The following is a 26376-nucleotide window of genomic DNA, read 5'->3' on the forward strand; positions in this document are numbered from 1 at the left end:
CTCCTAAGGACATGTGGGGTCCCTGCCAGCCCTACCTTGTTGGGATTTTCTTTTTCTTTGCGTTCACTTCACTCTGGCGTTTGTTGGTGATCTCCCGGGAGCGATGGGAGGAGCTGCCATCCCCTCCCTCCGCCCCTGGTCAGGGATCAGCCAGGAGCCTCCCTTTGAGGTGGCTACCACCCTGTGGGGTTTGTTCCCTAAACAACCCCACCTTCCACTCCTGTAAGGTCCTGCACTGAGCTCTGCCACACCCTTTGGGCAGGATTCTGGTACGGTCGGATGTTGTGATGTCCTTGGCCGCCCCAAAAACCAATGTCCCACCACGTGGCCTCACACAGCCTTTTCCCAGAAGAGGCTGGAACAGGAGAAAGCGACTCCTGCTTCCTGCCACGGTGGCTGTAATTTAAAAACAGAGACATTTTTATTTATTTAGCTCCCATCCTCTCTCAGAGAGGTTTGCAGCCAGCACATCAATTCCACTGATTAGAGCTAATGGATTTTGCCTGACGATGCTTTTCCATAGCTGATTCCTGCAAGTGAGTGAGCAGCCATGCTTCAGGATGAACATATATATATATATATATAACCAGAGATTTCACTGCAGGAGACACCAAGCAATTTTTTTTCATTCTACCACCACCCAGGTCTGCCTGCTGTCTGCAGAGCAGCAAAGGCTCCTGATGCTGCAAAACCTCACAAGGCAGGTTTGCCCATGTCCAAGGGAAGGATGGTCAGGGCATGACTGGGCATGTGAGAGGAGCCCAGACTGGCTGCAGGTGAGGGATCCTCAAAGAAAGGTTGTGCACAGGCCAGTCCCCAGCCCCCAGATGGTGCGAGGTGCTGTGCACACCCCTGTGTGCTGGCACTGCTGGGTGCAGGGCTGGGACACGCCTGAGCTCCAGAGTGGGGGCTGTTCCAGTGGGTTCACACGGGCTGGGATCCAGCAGGAACACACTGATACCCCAGAATCACAGAAATGGAGAATGGTCTGGGTTGGAAAGGACATTAAAGACCACCCAGTTCCACCCCCTGCCATGGGGGCACCTTCCACTAGACCTCTCTGGGCAACCTGGGCCAGGGCCTCCCCACCCTCACAGCCAACAATTCCTTCCCAATATCCCATCTATCCTTGTCCTCTGGCAGTGGGAAGCCATTCCCTGTCCCCAGTCCCTCTCCAGCTCTCCTGGAGCCCCTTTAGGCCCTGCCAGGGGCTCTCAGCTCTCCCTGGAGCCTTCTCTTCTCCAGGTGAACCCCCCCAGCTCTCCCAGCCTGGCTCCAGAGCAGAGGGGCTCCAGCCCTGGCAGCATCTCCGGGGCCTCCTCTGGACTCATTCCAGCAGCTCCAGGTCCTTCTTCCCGCATAACTTCCCGGGCAATTAATTTCACTAATAGTTCTTTGTGCAGCAAACCCTGAAATGACAACGCAGACTGAATTCAAAAATGTTTCCCGCAGGAAAGTCCACAAATGTGTGCAAGACCTCCGTGGGCAGCAGATCCCAGACCAAGATCTATATCCAACCTGGGAGATACTGAGGAGCTTCCCAAACCTTTAATTATTATCCCCAGTTTTAATTGCCCTGGCTGTAATAGCAGGGGTGATATAATCCCAAAAGACAAAGCAATGGCTGTGTATAAACACCCCTAGTTGATGTTTATTTATTCTTTCCAAAGGCGGCCCTTTGATCCATCCATCCCCAGCAGTGAGGGCTCCAATCCCATCCATAAAATGAGCTTCCACAATTTGCCTACAGGTGAGAATGAAATTAAGCAAATCCAGGCAAAGACAAGCCAAAAAAACCCCAAAACCCAACAAACCCAAACCCCTCAGGGCCCAAGGATCAATAAGGGGATGTAAAGTGTTGTATTCAAGGAACAATCCCGACAGGAATAATCCTGCTTTTCACTGCACTCCTGGCAGCTGCAGCCACTGACGGGTGGGAATTGTTTCCTTCTGGTGGCAATTCCGTGTTTGAGTGTGTGGCTTTCATTGGGATCGCTGCTTTTGTTGGAGTCCTGCTCCCAGTGGGAATGCTGGCAGTGCAGGGAGGCTGGGAAAGACCCGGGAGCTTCGAGGGAGGGGCGTCTGCACAGGATTGGAGCAGGAGGGGATGTGATTTGGGTGCAAATGGACTTTATTGGCATCAGGGAATACAGAGAAGGGAGAAACAGAGGGATGGAGGGATGAAGGAAGAGATGGAGGGACAGAGGGAAAGTGGGATAATGGAATGAAGGGATGGAGGGATGGAGATATGGAGGGATGAAGGGAGAGACGGGGAGATGGAGGGATGGTGGGGTGAAGAGATGGAGAAATAGAGGGAGGGAGGAAGGGATGGGGAGAAGGTGGAGGCAAGGTTAAAGAGGAGGGTGGGGATGGAGTGCAGGGTGGGATTTGGGGTTGTGAATCCAGCCTGGCAATAGGAATTTGCAGGCAGCCCTCAGCCGGCCTCGCTGCAGGAGCAGGGTGGGGGGTGTTCTGCTTTGGGTTTGCAGCTGCAAGACTGCAATGAAATGGGAAAAAATGGGCAAAAGGCAAGAATAAAATACGTGTGTGTGTGTGTGTCTGCACACACGTGTGCACACGTGTTTGGCTTCAGCCCCAAACCCCGTCCAGGGAGGGGAACTGGGAGCAGCAGCTGGTGCTGCAGCAGCTCCTGAAGGATCTGGGTGTGCATTTGCACACGTGTGTGCACAGGGGTGTGTGTGGGGCAGTGTAGGCGTGTAGGTCTGTGCACACATGTGCTCGTGTGTCTGTGTGTGTGCAGGAGTGTGTGTGCACGTGTGGGTGTGCAAACACCCGCACACGTGTGTGTATGTGAAGGTACAACTGCATGCAAGCGTGGATGTGTGGCACGTGTGTGCACATGTGTGTGCAGGTGTGAGTGTGCACCCCTGTGTGAGTGTTCATGTGCACACGTGTGTCCAGGTGTGTCACACACACAGAGCCATGTCTCAGGTATGGGTCCAGGTGTGTCACACATGTACCCCAATGTCTCAGGTGTGTGTTCAGGTCTGTCACACCCCCCATGTCTCACGTGTGTGTCCAGGTGTGTCACACACCCCCCCATCTCTCAGGTGCCTGTCCAAGTGTGTCACACACACTCCCATGTCTCAGGTGTGTGTCCAGGTGCAGGTGCGTCACACACCCCCTCCATGTCTCAGATGTGTGTCTGTGTGTGTCACAGACACCCTCCCATGTCTCAGGTGTGTGTCTTTCCAGGTGTGTCACACACACAGAGCCACGTCTCAGGTATGTGTCCAGGTGTGTCAGACACATACCCCAATGCCTCAGGTGTGTGTCCAGATGTGTCACACCCCCCCACATCTCAGGTGTGTGTCCAGGTGTGTCACACACACCCCCATGTCTCAGGTGCTTGTCTAGGTGTGTCACACACACACTCCCCCCATGTCTCAGGTGTGTGTCTTTCCAGGTGTGTCACACCCCCCCATGTCTCAGGTGCCTGTCCAGATGTGTTGCACACCCCCCCCCGTCTTTCAGGTGTGTGTCCAAGTGTGTCACACACACAGAGCCATGTCTCCTGTGTGTGTCACACACCCCCCCATCTCTCAGGTGTGTGCCCATGTGTGTCACACACAGCCTCCCATGTCTCAGGTGTGTGTCTTTCCAGGTATGTCACACACACAGAGCCATGTCTCAGGTGTGTGTCACACACCCCCCCATCTTTCAGGTGTGTGTCCAGGTGTGTCACACACAGCCTCCCATGTCTCAGGTGTGTGTCTTTCCAGGTATGTCACACACACAGAGCCATGTCTCAGGTGTGTGTCCAGGTGTGTCACACCCCCCATCTTTCAGGTGTGTGTCCAGGTGTGTCACACATACACCCCAATGTCTCAGGTGTGTGTTCAGGTCTGTCACCCCCCTCATCTCTCAGGTGTGTGTCCAGGTGTGTCACACACCCCCATTTCTCAGGTGTGTGTCCAAGTGTGTCACACACCCCCTCCAGTCTCAGGTGTGTGTCCAGGTGTGTCACCCCCCCATCTCTCAGGTGTGTCACACACCGTCCCCCCTCTCCCGTGCCCCCGTGCAAGCCCCGCCCCCCGCGCCCCGCCCCTCCAAGCCCCGCCCCGCGCTGCCCCGCCCTGCGCGGTGTGGGCGGAGCGGATCCCGGAGCGGATCCCGGCGCGGATCCCGGCGCGGATCGCGGCGATCCCGGCGCGGTGCCGGTGCCGCTGGCGGTGCGGGGCTGGCGGGGCCGCCATGGCGTGGCCCTGCATCACCCGCGCCTGCTGCATCGCCCGCTTCTGGAACCAGCTGGACAAGGCGGACATCGCCGTCCCGCTCGTCTTCACCAAGTACTCGGAGGCCACCGAGCATCCCCCCGCGGCCCCGCCGCGCCCCGCGGCCCCCATCGAGACCCAGCCGGGCGGGGAGGCGGCGGCGGGCGGGGAGCCGGGTCCCGGTGCCGCCCGGCCCGGCCCGGCCCCGCACGGCCCGGCCCCGCACGCCTCGCCCCCGGCGGACTCGGTGATGCGGCACGACTACAAGCCCTGGAAGGTGCAGCGGCCCGAGCCGAGCTGCAAGCCCAAGAGCGAGTACCAGCCCTCGGACACTCCCTTCGAGAAGGAGACGCAGTACCAGAAGGATTTCCGTGCCTGGCCCATCCCCAAGCGGGGCGACCACCCCTGGATCCCCAAACCGGGCCCTTCCCCCGTGCTGGCCCTGGACCGCGCTTCCCCGGAGAAACCGGCGCAGGAGAAGCGGCGGAAGGTGCACATCGCTCCCGAGAAGAAGGAGGAAGACCCCGAGGCGGAGGATGAGCATCCCAAAGCGGTGCGGGCCGGGGACGGGAGAGACAAGGGTCGGAAGAAGGCGGAGGAGGCGGGCGGGCAGCCGGCGGAGCCGGGCAGGGGCCGGGCGGCCGCCGATGCTCTCAACAGGCAGATCAAGGAGGAGGTGGCGGCGGGGGTCAGCTCGTCCTACAGGTGAGACCCCCCCCCGTCCAGACCCCCAACCTGCCGACCCCTCGCCAGCCCTTCTCCGGTCCCCCTTTGCACGTCCCCGGGAGGAGCATCCCACCCTGGGAGAGACGCTGTGAAACATTCCGGGGGGGTTCGCACATCCCCCGCTCGGGGGGGTTGTCCTTAAAATTCCCCCCCTCTCTGGGGTCGGCGATGGGGCAGTAGATGATGTGCAGGTGGTGAATACATGGACGCTTTTTGTCGGGTGGGTTGGCAGGAGGTTTGAGTGTCTTTGTGTATGTGTGGTCCCTCCCCCCGCATCCCAAAATGCAGAGACACCCACCGCCTGGGATTTCCGCGGGGGGAATGTCTGGGGTCACGTCCCCGGGATGTGCGAGTGGCCTCTGGTCCTTTCCCAGCGCATCCCTGGATGTCGCGCTGCAGCCGACCCAAAGGAGCAGCATCCCCAAGGGGCCCACGCGCGGGTGGGGTGCCCCACGCGCAGGAGGGTCCCGGGAATCGTCCCAGGCTGGGCACCCCCCGAGACAAAGCATCCCGGGGCCGCGGGACACGCATCCCAGGCCGCTTGGGTGGGGCAGCCTCGGATGCTGCCATGTTTAACGCGGCGCGGGGGGGATGACACATCCCCGTGTCCCCCCCGGCCAGACACGGGTGCCCTTATTTCACCTCAAACAAGAGACCTGGTTTGGGATTCGGGGCGCGGAACTCCTCGCCGCGAGCCGCTGCTGTTGTTTCTCTCCCGGTGAAGGGGTTGGATGCGTTGGGAATGCAAAACAAAAGTGGTGGGGCGGCTGCCCTGCACGTACGTTTGCAAGGAGGGTTTGCGGCGGTTGTGTTTTCCAGAGCTTTCCTTGGCAGAGCCCACCGCTGCCGAGCCCGGGGTGGAGGTGGCAGGGAGCAAACGCGAGGGTTGTGGTGACAGAAGTGTCATCGCAGCCTTTTTGCTTCTCCCTGTGGCCGCGTGAATGCCGGGGTGTCTGTGCCTTCGGATGATTGATTTTCCTCCTTGGGGAGGTTTAGAGGTGACACCCAGCCATCAAACAGGTGGTACATCCACGCAGATCCGAGCCGAAGCCGGGATTTGACTCCCCTGTCCCACCGATGACTGTGTGGCACAGCAGAGCTGACAGTCACCTCCTGTCCTTCGTTCCTGGGCGGTTCAAGCAGTGAGATTTTGATTTTTACTGTCGCTCGGCATCAGCTCTGGCTCTCCCTGGGGATGCGAGTGGTGCTGGAGGCTCGGGAGCATCCAGGTGTGACGGTGCTGCTCGGCTGAGACAGGGGAAAATGGCCAGGGATTTTCGGGGGCTCTGTTCTGCAGGGATGGAGTGTGTGGGAAAAGGGTTTTCCAGGAGTGACACAGCCCTTTAATCTGCCGTGGCCAGCTGGGGGCTGAGACTGGGCTTTTTGTCTGCTCACCTTGCAAGGGCTGGGCTTGTGCTGGGGATGGCAGGGCTAAAGCAGAAAGCTCTCCTGGAGCTGGGGAGTTGTTGTGATGCCTCTCTCCCACTGCTGCAAAGCATAATTAGACTTATTTACTTGCACATTTAAATGCAGATTGCTCACCTTCCCATCACTGTGGTCTGCTCCAGCAAATTCCTACAGCAGTTGGGTTGGGGTTCCTCCCGAAGGAAAGGGTTGGGTCAGCTGGGGTGTTAAATCTAAGAGGAACTAGAAGGATTCAGCTCTCCTTGTTGTTGCTCCTTGGCTTTCAGGACACCCTTAGGGCTTCTCTTTCTACTTTGGTCCTCATCTGCTCTCCCATTCCATGTTTTCCTTCCTTGCAGCATATTGCAGGAGGAGTGTTTGCTCTGATGCTCAGCCCTGGAACATAAGCATCTCTTCATTAATGCATAAGTGATGTTGTGGCTAATTGTTCTCATTTTCTGTTCAAATTAGGCATCTCCTAAGTGTTGTTTATTGTTTGGGTTCTTTTTAAAAAGCCAAATGCTCCAAATCCTTGTTACTCCCAAGGGCCTGGCTGCTCACACACCGGGTGGGTGTTGAAACATCTCCAGGGATGGAGGCTCCACAGCCTATTTGGGCAACCCTTGGGGCTACCCAGCAGCCCAGACTATCTCCTGGTGACTGGGGAGGAGCAGGGATGGCTCACATGGGGCTTGTTTGTCTCTGTGGCCTTTGCTGGGCTGGTGCAGGGATGGGCTGGTGCTGCTGGCCAGCAGCAGAGAGCAGGGCAGATTTCCTTACAGTGCTCTGCCACCGCTGCACATCAGCGTAATGTGACGCTCCAAGCCTGGCAAACAATTCCTTGGTGCAGCCAAAGAGCACACCAGGGGTGGGTTTTCACCTCCCTCTGTCCCCCTGGGCATTATTTCCTTGTGAGGAATGGCTGGGAGCACGGAATGGAGTAAACAGCCAGCCCAAGGTCACGGGGGAAGTCCACACCAAAGGGAGCAATTCCATTTTTTAACCTCTGTGTACCAAGGCAGATGGATATTGCAGAGCCCATGTGAGCTCCTGCCAGGTCTGCCCAGAGGGGCAGAGCAGAGGTGGTGCCTGGTGGTGGTGTCCATGGAGGATGGAGGCTCCTCCCAGCCACAAGGATGAGGGATTTGTTTGAGCCCAGAAGCCTTTGGAGAGGCCAGAGCAGCAGTGGGTGTCTGCTGGTGACTGCCTGTGCTCAGGGATCCTACGGAATAAGCAGCATTTATGTGTATTATTTATTATTTGTTTATATTATTAACAGTACTTTTACTATTTATATATTTATTTACTCGTTAACTATAATTTGGCCACCCCCTGGTGGATGGAACCTTTTCTTGTTCAGTTCTCAGATGTCTTGTAGGAAGATCTGGTGGCACTATTGGGGGCTTTATCTGTACTGGGCACAGAGGTGACCCTGTGACCCCAGTTCTGCAGTGCCTGGGAGGGGATGTTTTCCCCTGGAAGGGATGGGCAGAGCTCTTCTCCCTGCTGGAGTTCACCCTGGGGATCTGGGACCAGAGAGAGCAGGTGACAAAATGTGCAGACAGTGACATTTGCTGGGGATGTGGGACAATTAGAAGCACATTTGGCAAAAATGTAATAAGGAATGAGTGAATATTTTATATTTTATATTTTTGTCTGGAAAATATGGAAAAAGGCCAGAATTAAGTGTTTCTTGGGTGTTTCCCACCCCCCCCTTCTTCTTCTTCTTTGTCTTGCATTCTTCTCCTTTTGTTACCTTTATTTCCTGAAGACAAAAGATATAAAAGGGAGAGGAAACACTTCACCCCCTTCGCAGGGTATCAGAATGAGTGCTAAGGCCATGAATTTCCCCCCCGAGAAGCAATATTGCCCAAATTAGGTTTCCAGTTCTTTACCAAAGCAATTAGTTTTTTTTTCTCTCCCACCAATTTCCTCTCCTGGCAGAGGAAACAAAACAATAAAGGCTTCGGTGGAAAATTTTTGGCCTGGCCCTGGTATTAATGAATTGCCTGTTGCTAAGGTTCTGTCATTCATCTCAGACCCTGGAGGTACAGAAGATGTGGAGCAAATGAGAGTCTGTAGTAGCTGTAGAGATGAATGAGTCAGCACTGGGGACTGGCTGTGTGGGTTTGGAAGGCACAGAGGAGATAACCTGGGCAGGGATGTCCACGTGGGAAGGCAGGAGCAGGATACACACAGGCAGGGAATTTGGGCTCCACCACTGTGGCTGTGGACATGTAGGGCTGGAAGGACCTGCCAAGACCATCTGGTGCCCATCCCACTGCAGGGAAGGGGATGATGCATCGAGACCACACCGGGTTGAAGCTTGAGATGACCCAGCAACGTGTGGTGGCACCCAGAGCCCCCCTGCCCTGGGCTGATCCCACAGCAGGGCAGGGGGGATTCAGCCCCTCTGCCCTCTCAGCTGAGATCCCCCTGCAGAGCTGCCTCCAGCCCTGGGAACAGCAGCACAAGGACCTGGAGCTGCTGGAGAGAGTCCAGAGGAGGCCCCGGAGATGCTCCAGGGCTGGAACCCCTCTGCTCTGGAGTCAGGCTGGGAGAGCTGGGGGGTTCACCTGGAGAAGAGAAGGCTCCAGGGAGAGCTGAGAGCCCCTGGCAGGGCCTAAAGGGGCTCCAGGAGAACTGGAGAGGGACTGGGAAAAAGGGATGGAGGGACAGGACACAGGGAATGGCTTCCCCCTGCCAGAGGGCAGGGATAGATGGGATAGTGGGAAGGAATTCTTCCCTGGGAGGATGGTGGGGCCTTGGCCCAGGTTGCCCAGAGAAGCTGTGGCTGCCCCATCCCTGGAAGTGTCCAAGGCCAGGTTGAGCAATTTTTTCACTGCTCCCATCCATTTGGGTCACCCCAGCAGGGACCTTTAGGCCCACGGGGCTGGATGGGACCCTCTGAACCTCAGTCTCTGGTGGTTTGCAACCCATTTCCAGCCTGGGTCATTTACTGTTTTATTGGGTTTCCTTCTTTCCTTCATCCCTTCTTTCTCTCTTTCCTTCTGTAGTTTGCTGTTTTGTTGGGTTGTTTTTCTTTCTGCTTTATTTTTTGGCTGTTTTTGTTGGGCTGCTCAGTACCTTTCTCCTGCCCAGATGTCACCGCTCAGTGTCCCCAGGTACCGCTCCCACATCCTTTGGGAAAGTCCAAATATTTTTAGTCTCCTGTTTACTCCCTGTGTCAACCTTTCCTCTCCAGCTCTTCCCGGGTGAAATCTGTTCAGTAAACAGAGGTGCAGAGTGTTGCCCTTCAGAGGTGAGGTGCCCATTTGTGCTGAGGCTCACCAGCCGTGTCTGTGGGTCTCACGGATTCCTTGGGAATCCCTCGTTTACCCTTGGATAAACCAGCATGTCCACGCTGTTCTCCTCGGGCAGTTCCACCCCCGGAGCTCCCATCCCACAGCAGAAGATCCTGGTGGTTAGTACGGAGCCTGGCATTTAGTCCTGCTCGTTTCCAGCCCGTTTTGAGCACGGCAGTCAAGGTCAGAGCCTGCCTTCCCCTCTGCCTCCCCCATCCTGCTCCGCATTGGTGCTGCCCGACCACCTGGTGTCATTAGGAGCTCTCGTTAGTGCTGCCCTACATTTTTTCGTGCCAAAGTCAACCTTAAAAATGTTAAACACTGCTAACCCCCTTCCAGGCTGCGGCTCAGCCTTGCAGCACTCGTCACTCCCCTCGCCCAGCTCCCTGCTCTGCTGGTGCTCGTCTTCGCTGGCTTAATTAAGGATTTCCCACACGGCCCTGGATAAAAGTGCTTTGCTGAAACCTGGTAGATTTTCACATTTCTTTTGTCTGCTCAGTCAGTTATCGCATCCAAAGACATGTCAAGCATCTCTCCCCTTGCCCTTCCCCACGCAGCCGTGTCTGGTGGCACCACCAGCTTCCCTGGGATGCAGGAGCACGTCCCACTTCCACTGGTGGCTCCAGGCTGTGACACAAACAGTAAAAAAAGAGGAGGGGAGAGGAATCAGCTCATTTAGGCCCCCAGTTCTGTCTTTTCCAACTGAATCACGAGCAGCAGTTGTAGATTTGACTTCTCTCACGTCCAGACCGTGACCTTTGCTGTTCCTGTCTCCTGCAGGCTGCACAAGCCTTTGCTTTCCCAGTGCTTTGTGCTCCATCCCACATCCATCTTGCTGTTCTTTGAGCTGAATGTGTTCACATCCACTCAATATATATATATTTGTATGATACCTCCAGCTAAGCCTTGCCCCATCAGGGCAGGAGCAAGGATGCTCTGCTGCTACCACGGTCACCAGGGCTGTTTTAGGGAAGTTTTATAGGGTGGAAGTTTTATTTCTCTTGATTTTATAACTCATTACTCTGGATATCCTTCCAACGTCCTTTGTATTTTTTATAGACAATATTTATATGTATATACATACTTATATGTATTTTTATATTTAGATTTTTGTACTTATAAATTATTTATTTTATTTTTATAGTCATCTATTTTATATATTATATTATATATATTTATTTATATTAAAAATAATATACACACAAACTGGGCTGTCCTCCTTTAACCTCCAACTCGTCTCTCCTCCTCAGCCCCAGCATTGCAGGTGTTCTACAGCAAACACATTTTGCTTTCTATTAATAACTGCTTTATTTCCATTAATAACTCATTGTAAAGGGAACACATTTTTCTTTGTCTTAATACTTTTTTTTTTTTTTTTTGCTCAAACGATGCCTCCACCTGAGGGGACCCTGCAGCACTTTGTGCATGTGGAGAGACTCCTGCTGCTCGCTGAGCTGGCTGCAAGCTGGGCTGCTGAGACTACAAAATAAAGGGGTTTGGTGCTGGGAAGGTTGGAGGGCTGTTACTTTTTCTTAAAAAAAAAAAAAATTAATTTTTAATTTTTAAAATTTAATTTTTAAAAAATTAATTTATTTTTTAAAATTTTGTTTTTAATTATTTTTTTATGTTTTGAGTGGTTTGTTTTTGGGTTTTTTGTTTGTTTGTTTCAGGGGATTTTTTTTTCTTTTTTTTGTTTGGTTTTTTGTTTTGTTTTGTTTCGTCTTGTTTGTTTGGGTTTTCAAGGTTTCGGTTGGTTGGTTTCATCTGGGTTTTGTTTTGTCCCTGAGCTCCTGCGGGTTTGCCCACCCAGCCTTGCAGGTGCCCTCCCAGAAAGCAGCCAGGGGTTCCTCTCTGGAATTCTTTGCAAGGTCACCGGGGCCCAGCTAGTGGTGCCTGGCTGCTGCTTTGCTCTTCTTGTTCTTTAAAAGGGCTGTGCAGGTGCTTCACAGCTTGTCTGACTCGGAAAGGGGAGAAAAACAGAAGGTGGTGGTGTTTAAAGAAACCAGTGGCCTTCTGGAGAGGAGCTATGCATTAGTTAATCAAATTAGTTCGTGCCAGAACGGCTTGGCTTGGGAGGCACCTTAAAGATCATCCCATTCCAACCCCCCTGCACCTTCCACCAGACCAGGTTGCTCCAGCCCTTCCCTGAACACTTCCAGGGATGAGGCATCAACAACTGCTTGGATCATCTGATTTCAGAGGTCCTTCTCCACACTCACCCCAGTCCTGCTCCCCTGGCACCAGGTCTGACCAACGTGCTTCTTTTGGGCCTCCTGTGTGTAAGGACCAGCTGTCAATTAAATTATGGTTATGTGAAATTAATTCCTAAAACTGGGGGGTGGGGGGGTGGAGGGGAATTTTTGGCTGCCGTGGTCTGATGTTTCCACTTTGTTGGGCTGCAGATCAGGACTTGGGCCGTGCTCTGTGCCCTCGTTATTTGGATGTAAATGGAGGTAGAAGGTCTGAGAGGGGGGAAAGGAAGGTCCTTTCCACACTGGAGGTCCTGTGAGGGTGTGAAAGCCCTGGGCTGGGGTTGCTGGGGGGGGACAGCCCCCAGCCAGGTCCCCTGCACATCCAGGTCCCCTGCACATCCAGGTCCCCTGCACATCCCCAGGTCCCCTGCACATCCCCAGGTCCCCTGCACATCCAGGTCCCCTGCACATCCCCAGGTCCCCTGCACATCCCCAGGTCCCCTGCACATCCAGGTCCCCTGCACATCCCCAGGTCCCCTGCACATCCCCAGGTCCCCTGCACATCCAGAGGTCCCCTGCACATCCAGGTCCCCTGCACATCCCCAGGTCCCCTGCACATCCCCAGGTCCCCTGCACATCCAGGGGAGGAAGGCAGCGGCTCAGCCAGGCAGCAGAGTTGTCACAGTGTCACAGCCAGTAGCCATGGCAACTCACGGGGAGGAGTCCCCGAGAGGGCTGCGTTGGCAAGCAGCCCAAAACCACACAAGGAAAACCCATCCGGGGAGCTGGGGTGGGATTCAGGGAGCTGGGATGAGTTTTGGGGAGCTGAGGTGGGTTTTGGGGAGCTGGGATGGGTTTCGGGGAGCTGAGGTGGGTGTCAGGGAGCTGGGATGGGTTTCGGGGAGCTGAGGTGGGATTCAGGGAACTGGGATGGGGTTTGGGGACCTGGAATGGGTTTTGGGGAGCTGAGGTGGGATTCAGGGAGCTGGGATGGGGTTTGGGGACCTGGGATGGGTTTTGGGGAGCTGAGGTGGGTTTTGGGGAGCTGGGGTGGGATTCAGGGAGCTGGGATGGGTTTTGGGGAGCTGAGGTGGGTTTTGGGGACCGGTCTGGTTTCAGGGAGCTGGGATGGGTTTTGGGGAGCTGGGATGGGTTTTAGGGAGCTGGGATGGGTTTTGGGGAGCTGGGGTGGGTTTTGGGGAGCTGAGGTGGGATTCAGGGAGCTGGGATGGGTTTTGGGGTGCTGGGATGGATTTCGGGGAGCTGGGATGGGTTTTGGGGAGCTGGGATGAGTTTTGGGGAACTGAGGTGGGTTTTGGGGAGCTGGGATGGGTTTTGGGGAGCTGGGATGGGTTTTGGGGAGCTGGGATGTGTTTTGGGGAGCTGAGGTGGGTTTCAGGGAGCTGGGATTGGTTTTGGGGAGCTGGGATGGGTTTTGGGGAGCTGGGGTGGTTTTTTTTGGAGCTGGGGTGGGTTTTGGGGAGCTGAGGTGGGATTCAGGGAGCTGGGATGGGTTTTGGGGTGCTGGGATGGGTTTTGGGGAGCTGGGATGGGTCTTGGGGAGCTGAGGTGGGTTTTGGGGAGCTGAGCTGGGTTTTGGGGAGCTGAGGTGGGTTTTGGGGCGCTGGGAGTGGAGCTGAGGTGGGATTCAGTGGGAGGTGGCTGGGATGGGTTTTGGGGTTTGCTGGGATGGATTTTGGGGCGCTGGGATGGGTTTTGGGAGCTGGGAGAGTTTGGGGACCTGAGGTGGGTTTTGGGGCGCTGGGATGGGTTTTGGGGAGCTGGGATGGGTTTTGGGGAGCTGAGGTGGGTTTCAGGGAGCTGGGATTGGTTTTGGGGAGCTGGGATGGGTTTTGGGGAGCTGGGGTGGGTTTTGGGGAGCTGAGGTGGGTTTTGGGGAGCTGAGGTGGGATTCAGGGAGCTGGGATGGGTTTTGGGGTGCTGGGATGGATTTTGGAGAGCTGGGATGGGTTTTGGGGAGCTGGGATGGGTCTTGGGGAGCTGAGGTGGGTTTTGGGGAGCTGGGATGGGTTTTGGCATCGTCCTGGTCCTGCAGAGAGCAGGGGAGGGGCTGGTGCTGAAGGTTGCAGTGGTTGTGCCTCCATCAGTGGGTAGAAGCCTCTGGTGGCACAGCAGCGTTGGAATAAAGCTTGGAGCAGGATCAGGGAGTCATGGGATGGTTTGAGTGGGAAAGGACCCTAAAGCTCATCCAGTCCCACCCCCTGCCATGGGCACGGACTGAAGGTGCTCCTGAGGTTCTCCCCAGCCCCACTTGCCATGATTCCCCTTCCTGCCTGTTCTAGGCCTGCTGACTGATGTGCTGATCCCTGTACATGGAGCATTTTCATCCTCCCAAGAGAGATTCTCCTTTATGACCAGGTGCAATTTCTCTCCTTGGCCTCCCCACCCTCACAGCCAAGAATTCCTTCCCAATATCCCATCTAACCCTGCCCTCTGGCAGTGGGAAGCCATTCCCCCTTGGCCTGTCCCTCCAGGTCCTTGTACAAAGTCCCTTGGAGCCCCTTCAGGTATAGAATGCCTTAAACATCCCACAGGCAATTTAAATTTAAATTTAAATTAAACCCTGCTTTCCTGCTGTGGTTCTGACTGGTTCCTTAGTGCAGGGAAGAGATTTTTCAGGACAGAACATGGGAACAGGACCATCCCAGCTCAGAGCTGTGTTTTGTCGGTGTAACTCGTGCTGAGTCCTTCACCTGTGCTTGGCTAAATCGTTTTGCATGAATTGGAATTCACAGAGATCTTGACATGTGGGAGAAATAGCCTGAAATAAAGAAGCAGCAGCTCAGGAGAGGTGAGGGCAGGGTAGGACACAGAGGTGGGGATCAGCAGTAGTGCTGGTGCAGGAGCTATTTTGCAGGGAATCACAAATCACACGTCAGTAATGTTATTTTATTTTTTTTTTAAAAATAATAAATTGACAACAAAATCACTCAAAAAAGAAACACTTTTGAGCAAGTCCTGCACTGAGATGTATGGAGAGGACGTGTCATCCTTCCACATTAGTCAGGTCTCAGGTAGACTCTTTTATTCAGGTTTGTCCTTCAGCAATCATGGGCCAGAGAGAGTCCTGAGGACACCCAGGAGAGGGGTCTGGACTGGGATGTCCAGAGCAAAAAGTGTATTAATGCTTGGCTGGAGGGACAAGTTGAGGGACACTGTGCATGGGAGGTGCCAGCAGGGTGTCTCCACAGCCCCTCTCTGAATCTAGGGGGAAAACTAAGTCATTACCATTCCTTCCCTGCATTGATTTTCTGTCTGCAGTGACCTTGGTGCTGCTGGCTTTCCTTCCTGCTCTCCAGGGCACAGGTGGGACGAAGCAATTACAGTTTTAATAAAAGCTGCCTGGGTGTGTGTGTTTGTGGGGACATTTGATTTATATGATCCTGGTGGCTTCTGCTGACCACCAAACATTGCCCCACTGCCCTCTCTCCTCCCTGCCACGCTCCAGGTCCTTTATCCCATGTTGGGGTCCCACTGTTGGAGCCTTATCCCATGTTGGACCTTGTGTGTCTTTGCAACCAAGACCAACCCACCCACGTGTGGGCTCACAGCCTCCTCACATTCCTACCCTGCCAGGGGCTTGGGATCCAAAGCCCTGTCCCTTGGCAGCAGAGGTGGGCGTGGGACCACAGGACCTGCCCTGCCTGGCTGGAAAACACCCCGTGGTGTTCAGGAAGGGCGTGGATGTGGCACTTGGGGCCGTGGGTTAGTGGTGGCCTTGGCAGTGCCAGGGGAACAGTTGGACTTGATGATCTTAGAGGGCTCCTGCAATATAAATATTCTGTGTTTCCGTGACTCCACAGCAGGATATCCACGTGGATATTGCAGAGATCAGTGGAAAACACCTCATCGTTTGGGGCAGGATCAGGATTTGATCAAACTGAGCAGAACACAGCCAGGAATGACCCCATTTAACTGCTGCAGCAGAGAAAACCCAACGTGACAGCTCCCAAACAACCCTTTCCCCCACCTTCCTTTGGGTTGACTTTTCTCTAGGCTGTTGTGGTTTTTTTGTGTTGGTTTTTTTTTTTTTTTTTTTTTTGCAATGCAGTATTTAATTATTACTTAATATAAACATTTTACGACCTGCTACAGGAGGTGAATTATTTATGGGAGGGGAAGGAGGGCTTTTTCTGAGCCTTTCTGCTCTGTCTGCTGCAATAAATATCAATCTGGGAGTGTGTTTAGGGCTTGCACGCTCTGCCTGGGAGACAGGGACGCTGCCTGCTCCCATCAGCTCCTCTCTCAATTAACTTACCTGCTTAATACATTGGTGCCTGGCATGTTGTGCTTCTCCATCAAGCTTGGAGCAGCTCCAAGGGAAGAAGTATTTTTGCAAATGGTCTCGCTTCCAAACGAGACCGATGTTATTTACCCGGCAGGTACAGGTGGCTGGGAGAGGCTGTGAACGTCTGCTGTGCCCACAAAGGTGCTTCCTAAGAGCCAAATCCTCCTCCCAGTTCTTCGCAGAGGACTTGTAAAAGTGATGCTGTTGATTTTTGGTCCCCAGATTTCCTGCCCGGGGGCTTTTTTTTCGGCTTTAGGGAAGGGATTGCTGTGCCCACGTCTGCGTGCTGGCAGCTGGGTTTGGGATAGGTGATGCTTGCAGGGAGGGATGCTTTTATTCAGTCCTGTCTTTCTTGGGAAGTGGGTTTCCATGATCCAGACCTATTTTTCAGGCTATTTGCAGCCACATTACAATGGCACTGCCCTCTAGACCGGTGTCTCTGGCCGCAGGAGCACCAGTGCAGCTCTGTCTCAGAGCAAGTGGCCCCTTTGCAGCCTCCTGCAGATGTTCCAGGCTGGGTCTGGAGGTGCCAAAAGACTCCAGGGCATCAGATCCCTGGGTGGGAACATCCCATCAGCTTCCCAAGCCGTGGCAATGCAGGATGCTCCCCAAAATGGGAACAGGCTCTGAGTCTCTGAGGTGTTTCTGGGGTTCTGTCCCGGTCAGAGCAGCCGAACATGAGCACTTTTGGGAAAAAAGCCACAACCCATTTGGGCTGAGCTTTGCTCTCAGAGCTTTGCACTCCTTGCAAGCACTGGAGAAGTCCTTGAAAACGACCAATTAATTGTAAAATAACCTTCTTCCAGAACATGCTTTCTATAAAGCTTTCTGAGAATCCTCCTTACCCTTTATTTCCTGATGGCTTTGGTGTGGCCAGCGTGGTACCTGCAGTGACCACTAATTGCTTCATTCACTCATACTGGTCCTTGTTTTTAACTAATTAGGAGGAGATTTCACAGCAGAGCCATCTGCTCCAGTGCCTTCTGCTGGCTCTTCCCCAGACTCCCCTGAGACAGCTTTGATGGTCCCAGCATTTACCATTTTGGTGCCACGGGACTAATCCAGCTGTTGGGGAGCCAGAGGGAGTGGTTCCTCCCCATCAGAACATTACTGATGGAAAAGTGGTGCTGGTGGTTTCCCAAGCTTGGGGTGGGAAAATGGCGAGCATTTTCTTCACTAGTTTTTCTAATTCCCTGCAGTTCAGATAATTTTGTGCCTCCCTCTGGCAGGGAGAGCTTGGAAAGAAAGACAGGTTAACTGGAAGTGGCGTGGATTGAGTATTACACTGTTTAAAGGGATGGACTCTCATGGACCTGACTGTGCTCCCTGTTACACCCACACAGCCCTGGTGACCCGTGCTGTTGTGTTTTGTGGGTTCCAAAAAAGACTCATGGGCATCTTAAGCTTTGTCCTCTCCCCAAGGGGCATCTTAAGCTTTGTCCTCTCCCCAAGGAATTTTTCCCACCTCCCAGTTCTATTTCTCTGGGCAACCTGTGCCGGGGCCTCATCACCCTCACAGGGAAGAATTCCTCCCCAATATCCAACCTAAATCTCCCTTCTTTCAGTTTGAAGCCATTCCACCTTGTCCCAGTCTCTCATGCTTTTAGAACAACCTTCCCCACAACACCCGGGGCAATTTCAAGGGAATTTTCGTCTGTTTCCTTTCCAGTAATTCCCCATATGTCGTGCAAGGAGCTCTGCACCTTCCTGTCTGCAGCACAAATCAATTGTACAACTAGGTTTTGCAGCCCTTGCAATGGCACAGCATTAAGGGTAAAGATGGGAGGGGAAATCCGCCTCAGCCTTTCATCACGTTCTCTGAGCCCAGTAATCCTTTATCTGAAGATCTTTGCTCAATCCTCAGCTCTCTTCCTTCATCTCCTCAGTTCCCACCCAGCCCTGTTATGGTTTTCCCAGTTGAAAAGAGTTAAAACCTCTTAATTTCGACTGCAGAGAAGTTCAGCGGGTGCATTGCACAGAAAGCCTAAGGTGGCAAACAGAATTCAGCCCTCTGTCCAAGGGACTGGCTGGGGACTTTTGTGTGCTAAAAGTACTTTAGATTTTATAATTTTGTAAAGCAATGGGACGAGCTCAAATACAAACCCACGTGGGGCATGGCAGAGATGGATGATCAGACCAAACATGGGTTAATCCACATTTGTGTTGCATTATGGAAGGCTGTGGTGCTGTCACACTGCCTGTGGGATGTGTAGCACATCTCCCTGTCCCTGGCTTGTGGACACAGTGGAAATGCAGCTCCTCAAGCTGCAGAACTGTTTGCTGTGAAATATTTGTCAGGTTGGACCCAGCAGGGGGGTCCAAGGAATTTCTACCAGAGGAGTTCTTGCAAAAGATATCTGTGCCAATGTTTCTATTATTATGCATTTTATGTAGCATTTATGTATTTTTATATGTATTTATGCCTTGTATAGTATTTATGCATTTTATTAGTATTATGATTTTTTTTATTATTTCATTTGTATTTATCCCCACAACCCGAGCTAAATTGAAATAAAGCATTTTTAATTCTTCTCCTATTTGTGTCTTCAGACACTTGACCTGAGGTGCTGAAAAACATCCCCCCACCAGGAATCTCACTGGAGCCAAGGCTCACTAGTCAAGGGTTGTCCAGCCCTGGCACAGCTGCCCAGGGCAGTGCAATTTCCATCCCTGGAGGGATTTAAAAGCCATGTGGAAGTGGCACTTGGGGACAGGGGTCAGTGGTGGCCTTGGCAGTGCTGGAGGAACAATTGGACTCGATGATCTTGGAGGGCTTTTCCATCTTAAAAGATTCAGTGATTCCTTGTGCCCTTTCCATGGGGAGGGGCAGGGACAGACAGCTCCTGGTTTCCCTGTCTCCAGCTGGATATTTGAATGAGTCCATTGCACTCACCAGGAACTGCACTAAAAAAAACCTTCACACTTATAGAGGAGAAGAATTTACAATGCTGAATTAAATTTGCATTTTCTTCCACTTTTCCTAACGCGAAGGTTTCCTCCCGAGGACTTTTACCCGTGGGGCCCTAATGCAGGAACCTACTTAATGCAGTTGCCCGTATTTCTGTGCAGTTGCACGTGTTGTCTTGCAAATGGAGGCAGATCCACGATGCTCTTTGGCCCAGCAAACTCCCAGAGGAGCACTTTGGCTCTCCTGCCTCTGTTCAGGTCCCTGCAGCCCGTCCTGCTCTGCCTGGGGCAGTGCTGTTCCCAATCCTGATGCTGCTGTCTCGCAGCATCCCTGCTCTGGAGCTGCTTTGGTTGTTGAACCTCGTGGCAAATTTCACACTCCTCTGCCCTTCTGGAGCACTGAGGGGTTGGGGTGTTGCCCACTGGAGAACAGGCACAGGGGCTGTTAAATGGGCTGTTGGCAGAGCTCTGACCCGATCCTGACCCGTTTTCCAGGGGTGAACATGACATTTACAGCTGGGTTATTTCTGCAGGCGAGCACAGAAATGTCAGGCTGTGTCACCCTGGGAGCTCGGCGTGGGCTGGCCACTCAGGCTCAGTGTGGGGATTTCTCTCACCCTTTCTATCATCCAAGGGCCTCTCCATGCTGTTATTCCTCGTGGGTGCTCCTGAACTCTCCCGTTTCTCCACACTGAGACGTGAGCAGTGGCAGGGCTGTTCCTCTTGGGGTTACTCTCCCACAGCTCCTTTTCTCCCTCACTCCTTGGCCCTCTCAGTGTTCACTCCCGTGTCTGTGACGTTTCAAACACGACAGCCTGGGCTGAGGAATTATTAATTCTTCCTCCCTGGAAGTCCATGCCCATGGCCCTCAGGCAAGGCAATATCCATGATTTGTGGGCTGCTGACTGAAGCTGTTTTTATAAATGGATCACAGCATGGTTCTGCTCTGCCAAATGACTTGACTTCATCCTTTCCAGGACATTAATCTTGGTGTCTTGCTCATAACCTCCTTCAGCCAGTGCCAAAGTCACCTTCTTGAAGGCTCAGCACTTTGCTCCTCTTCTGTGCCAGTTCTGTGCTTGGGGATGTTCCCACATGCTGATCCCTCCCCATCCTGCTCACACTCACTCCATTGTCCACTGTCCAAGTTTCCAATTCCTGCATTAATATATATCACTTTGTTTTAGTACACAATTAGATATGGGCCCGTCCAAACTGACTTGCTCTGTGTACACGTGTGTAAATATATATATATATATGTTTATTTGTGTGGGTGTGTGTGTCTTAGAGGTTGATTGTTAATGTTTGGGGAAAAAATTATCTTGGGCACCAGGAGCTTCTTTATACCATTGACAGTGCCAGTTTACAGTAAATTATTGTGCACAAGAGAATAGCCCAGGCAGCAGAGGATAAAGCTGCCATTAAACATCCATGTAGGAGCTGGGGACAGGGCACTGGGTGCACAGGCAGGGACAGGGCAGTGCTGACACTGGCAGGGGCAGATCTGGTGTGTTGGCCAGGCCAGTGACAGCAGGAGAGGGTTGGAATTGGATTTTCTAACTAAAGGAGGCTGGGATGGGAATTGGGATGAGGGACCTCAGTTCCTTTCCTGCTGGAAGTGGGTTGGGAGTCAGAGTTTGGCTCTTGCTGAGCGGTGACCACTGCTCAGGCCTGTCCTTAAAATCACTGGTGTTTGCAGGAGGATGCACAGCCTGTTTATATGGAGTCCCAATGGGATGTTTTCTGTTCACACTAGAAAGAGAACAGTTTAGGGTCAAAACACGGGCAGTCCTTTCAGAGCAGGATTTGCTGGCAGTCCAGTGTCTTTGGCTGATCACAACCAGAGGGAGGTTGGAGGAGATTCCTTCACCATGGAATAACTGCTGCTTTGGCCCATGGTTTTTAGAGAACAGTTAAATGCTGAAGATAACTCTGAATGCTCTCAATATCCAGCTAAACAGCCGTGACTTAATTAAACTTCATTATTTACTGGAGTTCAGTGTCCTCCTTTGGCACTGAGTTCCAGAGTTCAACCAACCATTATCATTGATTTTAGGTTTCCCACTATTTCATGTCACTGAACATCTCTTTTCCTGCATTAACAGGTATAAGGGACCTGGAGGATATTTAGGAGCAAATGATACTGTATTCCAGAAAGGCAAAATAATTTGAAAATCCCAGACAAACTTTTTACTTAGTTTTTTCATTGCTGTTTTGGTAGAGGAACATTAAAGAGAACTGTGATGTTCTAAAATACAATCTGTGAAGCATTTTGGTGTTTTGCTTCAAAAGAAGGTTCATAGTCCCTTTGAGTTGTCCTGAGTAGAATAAGGGGGAAAAAATGGGATGGGAAAGAACTAAAGAAACCGAAAAACCCCCCAACTTTTCTCTTTAGAATTAATTAAACATTTCAGGCCTAACACTTTGTAAAGCATATTTTTTTTTTTTTTCCTGGTGAAAAACCTGAATATTTTTCTTTTTTTCTCTGAGCTGTGGTTTTCCAGGTTAAGCTGGAAATACCCCTCTGTGCAGGACTCCAGCATGAAGTTCTGCACCATTCATTATTTTGTACACTGGGACAAGGGAACTGGGCTGGCCCAGTGCCGGTGGAGCTGCTGTCAGCAGAACCCCTGAACACCCCGTGCTGATGCTGAACAAACACAGCCTCTCTTTAAAGCCCTCCAAAGGAGGTGGAAGCCTTGAAGTGGTTAAGCCTGGCCCTGTCCTCCCCTTCCTTCCCCCCCTTGGCTTTGCTCTGGCTCAGCAGATGAAGGCAATCCGTGCCCACACGGGTCTGGATGAGCATCTCCAGAGGCAGCCTGGAGCTCAGCTCAGCCCCAGTGTCCCATGGAGGGGATTCAGGTCACCTTCCCCTGCCTGCAGCCATACCCAGCCAGGGGGAAATGCAGTTCAAATGAACTGAGGGGTGGGTGGAGCAGTGTGGTGTCCACTGGTGGATGTGGACAGGATGTGGATGTGTCCTGGCTTTCATGGACGTGGATCAGGCCCCACCTCCCCAGGCTGCTGTGGTCCTGGAGGATCTGCAAGGCACCTGCCCCATCCTGCACAGCCCAAAGTTCTCCTGGATATACTCTCTTTAGCTGCCCTGGGGATTTTCCCCATCGAACTTGGTCGTCTGGTGCCTCATATTCTCCTTTTTGCTGAGTTTCATTTCCAGTTCCGTTTCAGGTCGGCGCTGGGTTCCCCACTAATTCTAATTATTCTTTGTAAGGCTGGGGCCAGAGCCAGGCACAGAATTAGGAGAGCTGTAATTTGCTGCTATTTCAGTCCAGGCCCTTTGTTTCCTGCCAAGACCAGCAGCAGCTCTTCAAATCTTCCTCAGCAAAACGAAGAGCCGTGACAATCCCGGAGATAAAGAATTCCAGAGCTGGGCTGAGCTGTGCCTGTTGGACACATCCAGCCTGGAGCTGGTCCATGGCTCATCCCTGCTGCCTCACAGAGGCCTTTGCTCAGGGTTAGGTGAGCTGGGAGCTGAGCTCTGTTAGGATGGGGTCTGGCACACTCTGAGAGCTGATTTGGTGTGCAGGATTCTCCAGTGGTCCGGACACCAGCATGACCTGTTGTTCTGAAAACAGGGGGGGAAATAATGTTTTCAGGGCTTGTTTCGGGTTGAAAAAGGAATTTGTAACTTCTGGGCACCTTCCCCACCAGTTGGCCTCAGGATGTTAAGCAGTGATGAGGGAATTCTCTCAAGTGCAGGATCTCTCTCCAAACCAGAGTTAGTTTTAGTGTTACAGGAGCAAACAGATGTTTTTACTATTTTACTATTCTCAGAATACAGAAAAAAAATAAAATAATTAACTTTTTAAGCTGCTGGTTTTCCCCTCACTTCTTTGCTGCATATAAGGAGTATTTAAATTTATGATACAACATCTCTGAGTGACATAAATATCCTGGAGCATCAGATGTAGCTGTAGTAAATGGTTTGAGATTGTGTCCTCCTTCTGCTCCTCTGCAAGCCCTGGAGAGCAGTTTGTCAGTCATATATTCATGTCTTTAATCCAGTTCTTCAAACGTGTTTCTTCCTCCTTTCTCTCCAAACCCGTCATGCAGGAGGGATATTTTAACAATGGGCTGCAGAGAAATACCTGTGGACAAATGAATGGGAAAGTCTTCTATTGGGAATGTCTTCAAATGGGAATGGAATGGTTTTTTTCAAATGGAAAAGCCTTCAATTCACGTGTTGCTCATTCAGTGCAGTGGTTTCCTGAGGAACAGCATCCCTCAAAGAGGGAGCATCCCTGCCTTTGGCAGCATTGTCCAAGCCCAGGGAGGGCTGAAGAGGAAAGAGGGAGAGAAATTAGGAAATACAGGTAAAATAAAAAGTCAATGTAGGTAGAAGCAACACTAAGGATGGAGAGTAGGAGCTGGGATGTGGCTCAGAGACAACAATACCAACTTCCGGGGGGGTATTTGTGAGTATCTCACACGTGCTCCATGTTTGCTTTCCCATCCATGAACAGAGCCCAGAGAGGCACTGAGCTCATCCTGCAGGCAGCAGTTCCCTTGGAAGAGAAATGGGGTTTCCCATTTTCCTGAGGGATTGTGGGAATGAGAAGTGTAGCAGTGAGCAGGCAGGGAGCTGCCCTGATCCTGCACATGGAAAGGATCCTGGATTCCCAGTCCCTGAGGGCACTGGATGACCTTCTGGAGCCCTGTCTGAGCATCCTCTGGTGATGTGTGCATGTCCAAACTGAAGCTTTCCTGAGCCCCTGGACTCGCTCCAGCTGCTTATCCTCGTAAAAGGGAAAGCTGAATAACCCCATGCCCATTTGTCAAATTTGGTTGAAGCTGATTAAGATGTTCAGAGCTATTATGGGAAGGGATTGACTGGCAGTACCCTCACACAGAGTTCATTTCCCTCATAATCCGGGCTGAAAATGAGTAACACAGCCCAAAAACATGGAACGGGGCAGGAGGGGCAGGGTCTGCAGCTCAGAGATCCCATTGCCTCAGAAGCCCTGAAATTAAGGCAAGAAAATGAAAAGGGGTTGGAATGAAATGAGCTTTAAGGTCCCTCTCGACCCAAACCATTCCCAAACCAAACTCTGGGATTTCCAAGGAAAACTCACCCCTCTGCAGAGGGCTTTTGTCACCACTGTTGGGATAACTCCTGGCTTGCACTGGAGTTTTAAGGACCTAAACACTGCCTTGGGCTGTGTCTGAGCACAACCCCTGCAAGGTACCAACACATTTGGGTCTCTCCATCCCCATTCTCAGATGAATATAGATTTTTAGAGAGAAAAATGAAAGGGTTTGCTTCAAAACTGAGCAGATGTTGGTGCTGTGCTGGGAAGAACTGGAAAAAACAAGAGAAGGAGGTTGTGGAACGTGTCCAGCAGATGTTAAAAGTCTTTCAAGCATGTTTGGGTTTTCTTCCTCCAAAAGGTTGCAGCTCTGTCCAAAAGAAATGAAAGATGGGGTTATTTTTTTCCTGTAACTCAGGAATTCACTGTGAGCTAATAAAGAGAAGCCATAGCTCCACCTGACAGACTGTGCATCTAAGACAGCTTTCTCTTGATTATTTACCTGTTTATCCCAATATTTTATCTGTTAGTATGGGATTAACTGAACTGCTGAGCACAGTTTGGTGCAGTACAGGTGGAATCACACAATTCTGTCCTCACAGGCGTGGCCGAGGGGTGCCCAGGGCTGGCTGATGTTAACAGACCATGTTTCTTTTCACTTCCTCGTAATTTGTCGGTGGGTTTTGGGTGAGGTAAAAAAGGAGCCTGTTTCTATGTCGCTGAGCAACGTGGGATTCCACCCACTGCTGGATCCCTGAACCTGCTTCCCTTTGACCCCTCAGGAACGAGTTCCGGCCCTGGATCGACGTCAAGCCGGTGAAAGCGATCCGGGCCAAGCCCCAGTACAAACCCCCGGAGGAGAAGATGATCCACGAGACCAGTTACAGCGCCCAGTTCAAGGGGGAAACCAGCAAGCCTTCTCCAGCGGACAACAAATACCTGGAGCGCAGGAGGATACGCACCCTCTACAGCGAGCCCTACAAAGAACCTCCCAAGGTGAGGGGCCCGGGGGGACACGTCCAACCCACAGGGCAGGGCTGGACACGCTGCCTTCAGACCCCTCCTGGGGCGTCTTCCTTCTGGCCAGCTGGGGATCCACCTTGCACCTGGTGGTGGAGGGAGAGCTAAACGTGCCCCGGCCACGTGCTCTGGCAGCCCAGAAACCTCCCGTGCCCTGGGCTGGTCCCACAGGGAGCGTGGGCAGCAGGGGAGGGGGGGGTTCTGCCCCTCTGCCCCCTCGGGTGGGGGCAGAGCTGCTTCCAGCCCTGGGGAACAACAGCACAGGGACGTGGAGCTGCTGGAGAGAGTCCAGAGGAGCCCCGGAGCTGCTGCCAGGGCTGGAGCCCCTCTGCTCTGGAGCCAGGCTGGGAGAGCTGGGGGGGGTTCACCTGGAGAAGAGAAGGCTCCAGGGAGAGCTGAGAGCCCCTGGCAGGGCCTAAAGGGGCTCCAGGAGAGCTGGAGAGGGACTGGGGACAACACAGGGAATGGCTTCTCACTGCCAGAGGGCAGGGTTAGGTGGGATATTGGGAAGGAATTGTTGGCTGTGAGGTTGGGAGGCCCTGGCCCAGGTTGCCCAGAGAAGCTGTGGCTGCCCCTGGATCCCTGGAAGTGTCCAAGGCCAGGTTGGACAGGGCTTGGAGCAGCCTGGGCTAGTGGAAGGTGTCCCTGCCCGTGGCAGGGGGTTGCAAATAGATGGTCTTTAAGGACTCTTCCAATCCAAACCATCCTTTAATCCTATGGGCTCTAGAACAGCTCGGTGCACTTTGGAGAGAATAGTGCCCTGTGTCAAACTGAGGAGTGAGGGCAGGGCCCAGATGAAGAGGGTTTTGTGTTGTCATTTCCCACATGATTATCTAGGCAGCTTTCTGTTTCTCCCTCTAAAACTATAGGAACTCCACATTGCTCTTTTTCCCAGGAACAACATGGTAAGAGCCAGATCCTCATCTGCAGTTAATTCAGAGCACAGAGAGTGACAGTACCCACTCCTGGCTTTGATCAGACCCAGGACATGTGTGGAGAAGGGCCTGAGCTGAAATGTCTTCCAGCCTTGTTTTCCAGGAGCAGTGGTGGATCTGCATTTGAAAGGAGCCTGCAATTTGAAACCAGGACCATTAGTCCTTCCCAGAGTTCAGGAGTGTTGGATCTGTGAGGACCCAGAGGGGTGGCAGGGCAGGCACGGAGGAGCTAAAGGCTTCTGTTCCTCCTTAAGTTTGTAGCTGTTCTTCCTATTTTGGGGGCTGCAGAAACAAG

The 26376-nt window shown here is 52.6% G+C and overlaps 1 protein-coding gene across 2 annotated transcripts in view; it reads left to right on the forward strand.

The window, feature by feature from the left end:
• Positions 1 to 4145: 4145 nt before the first annotated feature.
• The window catches only part of MAP6 (microtubule associated protein 6), a 33575-nt gene continuing 11344 nt past the window's right edge, over positions 4146 to 26376 (forward strand). For both annotated transcript variants that reach the window (XM_027717847.2, XM_027717848.2), the window contains exons 1-2: positions 4146 to 4940; positions 24909 to 25122. In XM_027717847.2, coding sequence (XP_027573648.1) covers positions 4216 to 4940; positions 24909 to 25122 — 939 coding nt within the window. In that variant the 5' untranslated portion in view covers positions 4146 to 4215. The remainder of the gene's footprint in view (positions 4941 to 24908; positions 25123 to 26376) is intronic.

Source organism: Pipra filicauda, unplaced genomic scaffold, assembly GCF_003945595.2.
Source record: "Pipra filicauda isolate LSUMZ 115617 unplaced genomic scaffold, ASM394559v2 scaffold352_size854550_pilon, whole genome shotgun sequence".
Taxonomy (NCBI): domain Eukaryota; kingdom Metazoa; phylum Chordata; class Aves; order Passeriformes; family Pipridae; genus Pipra; species Pipra filicauda.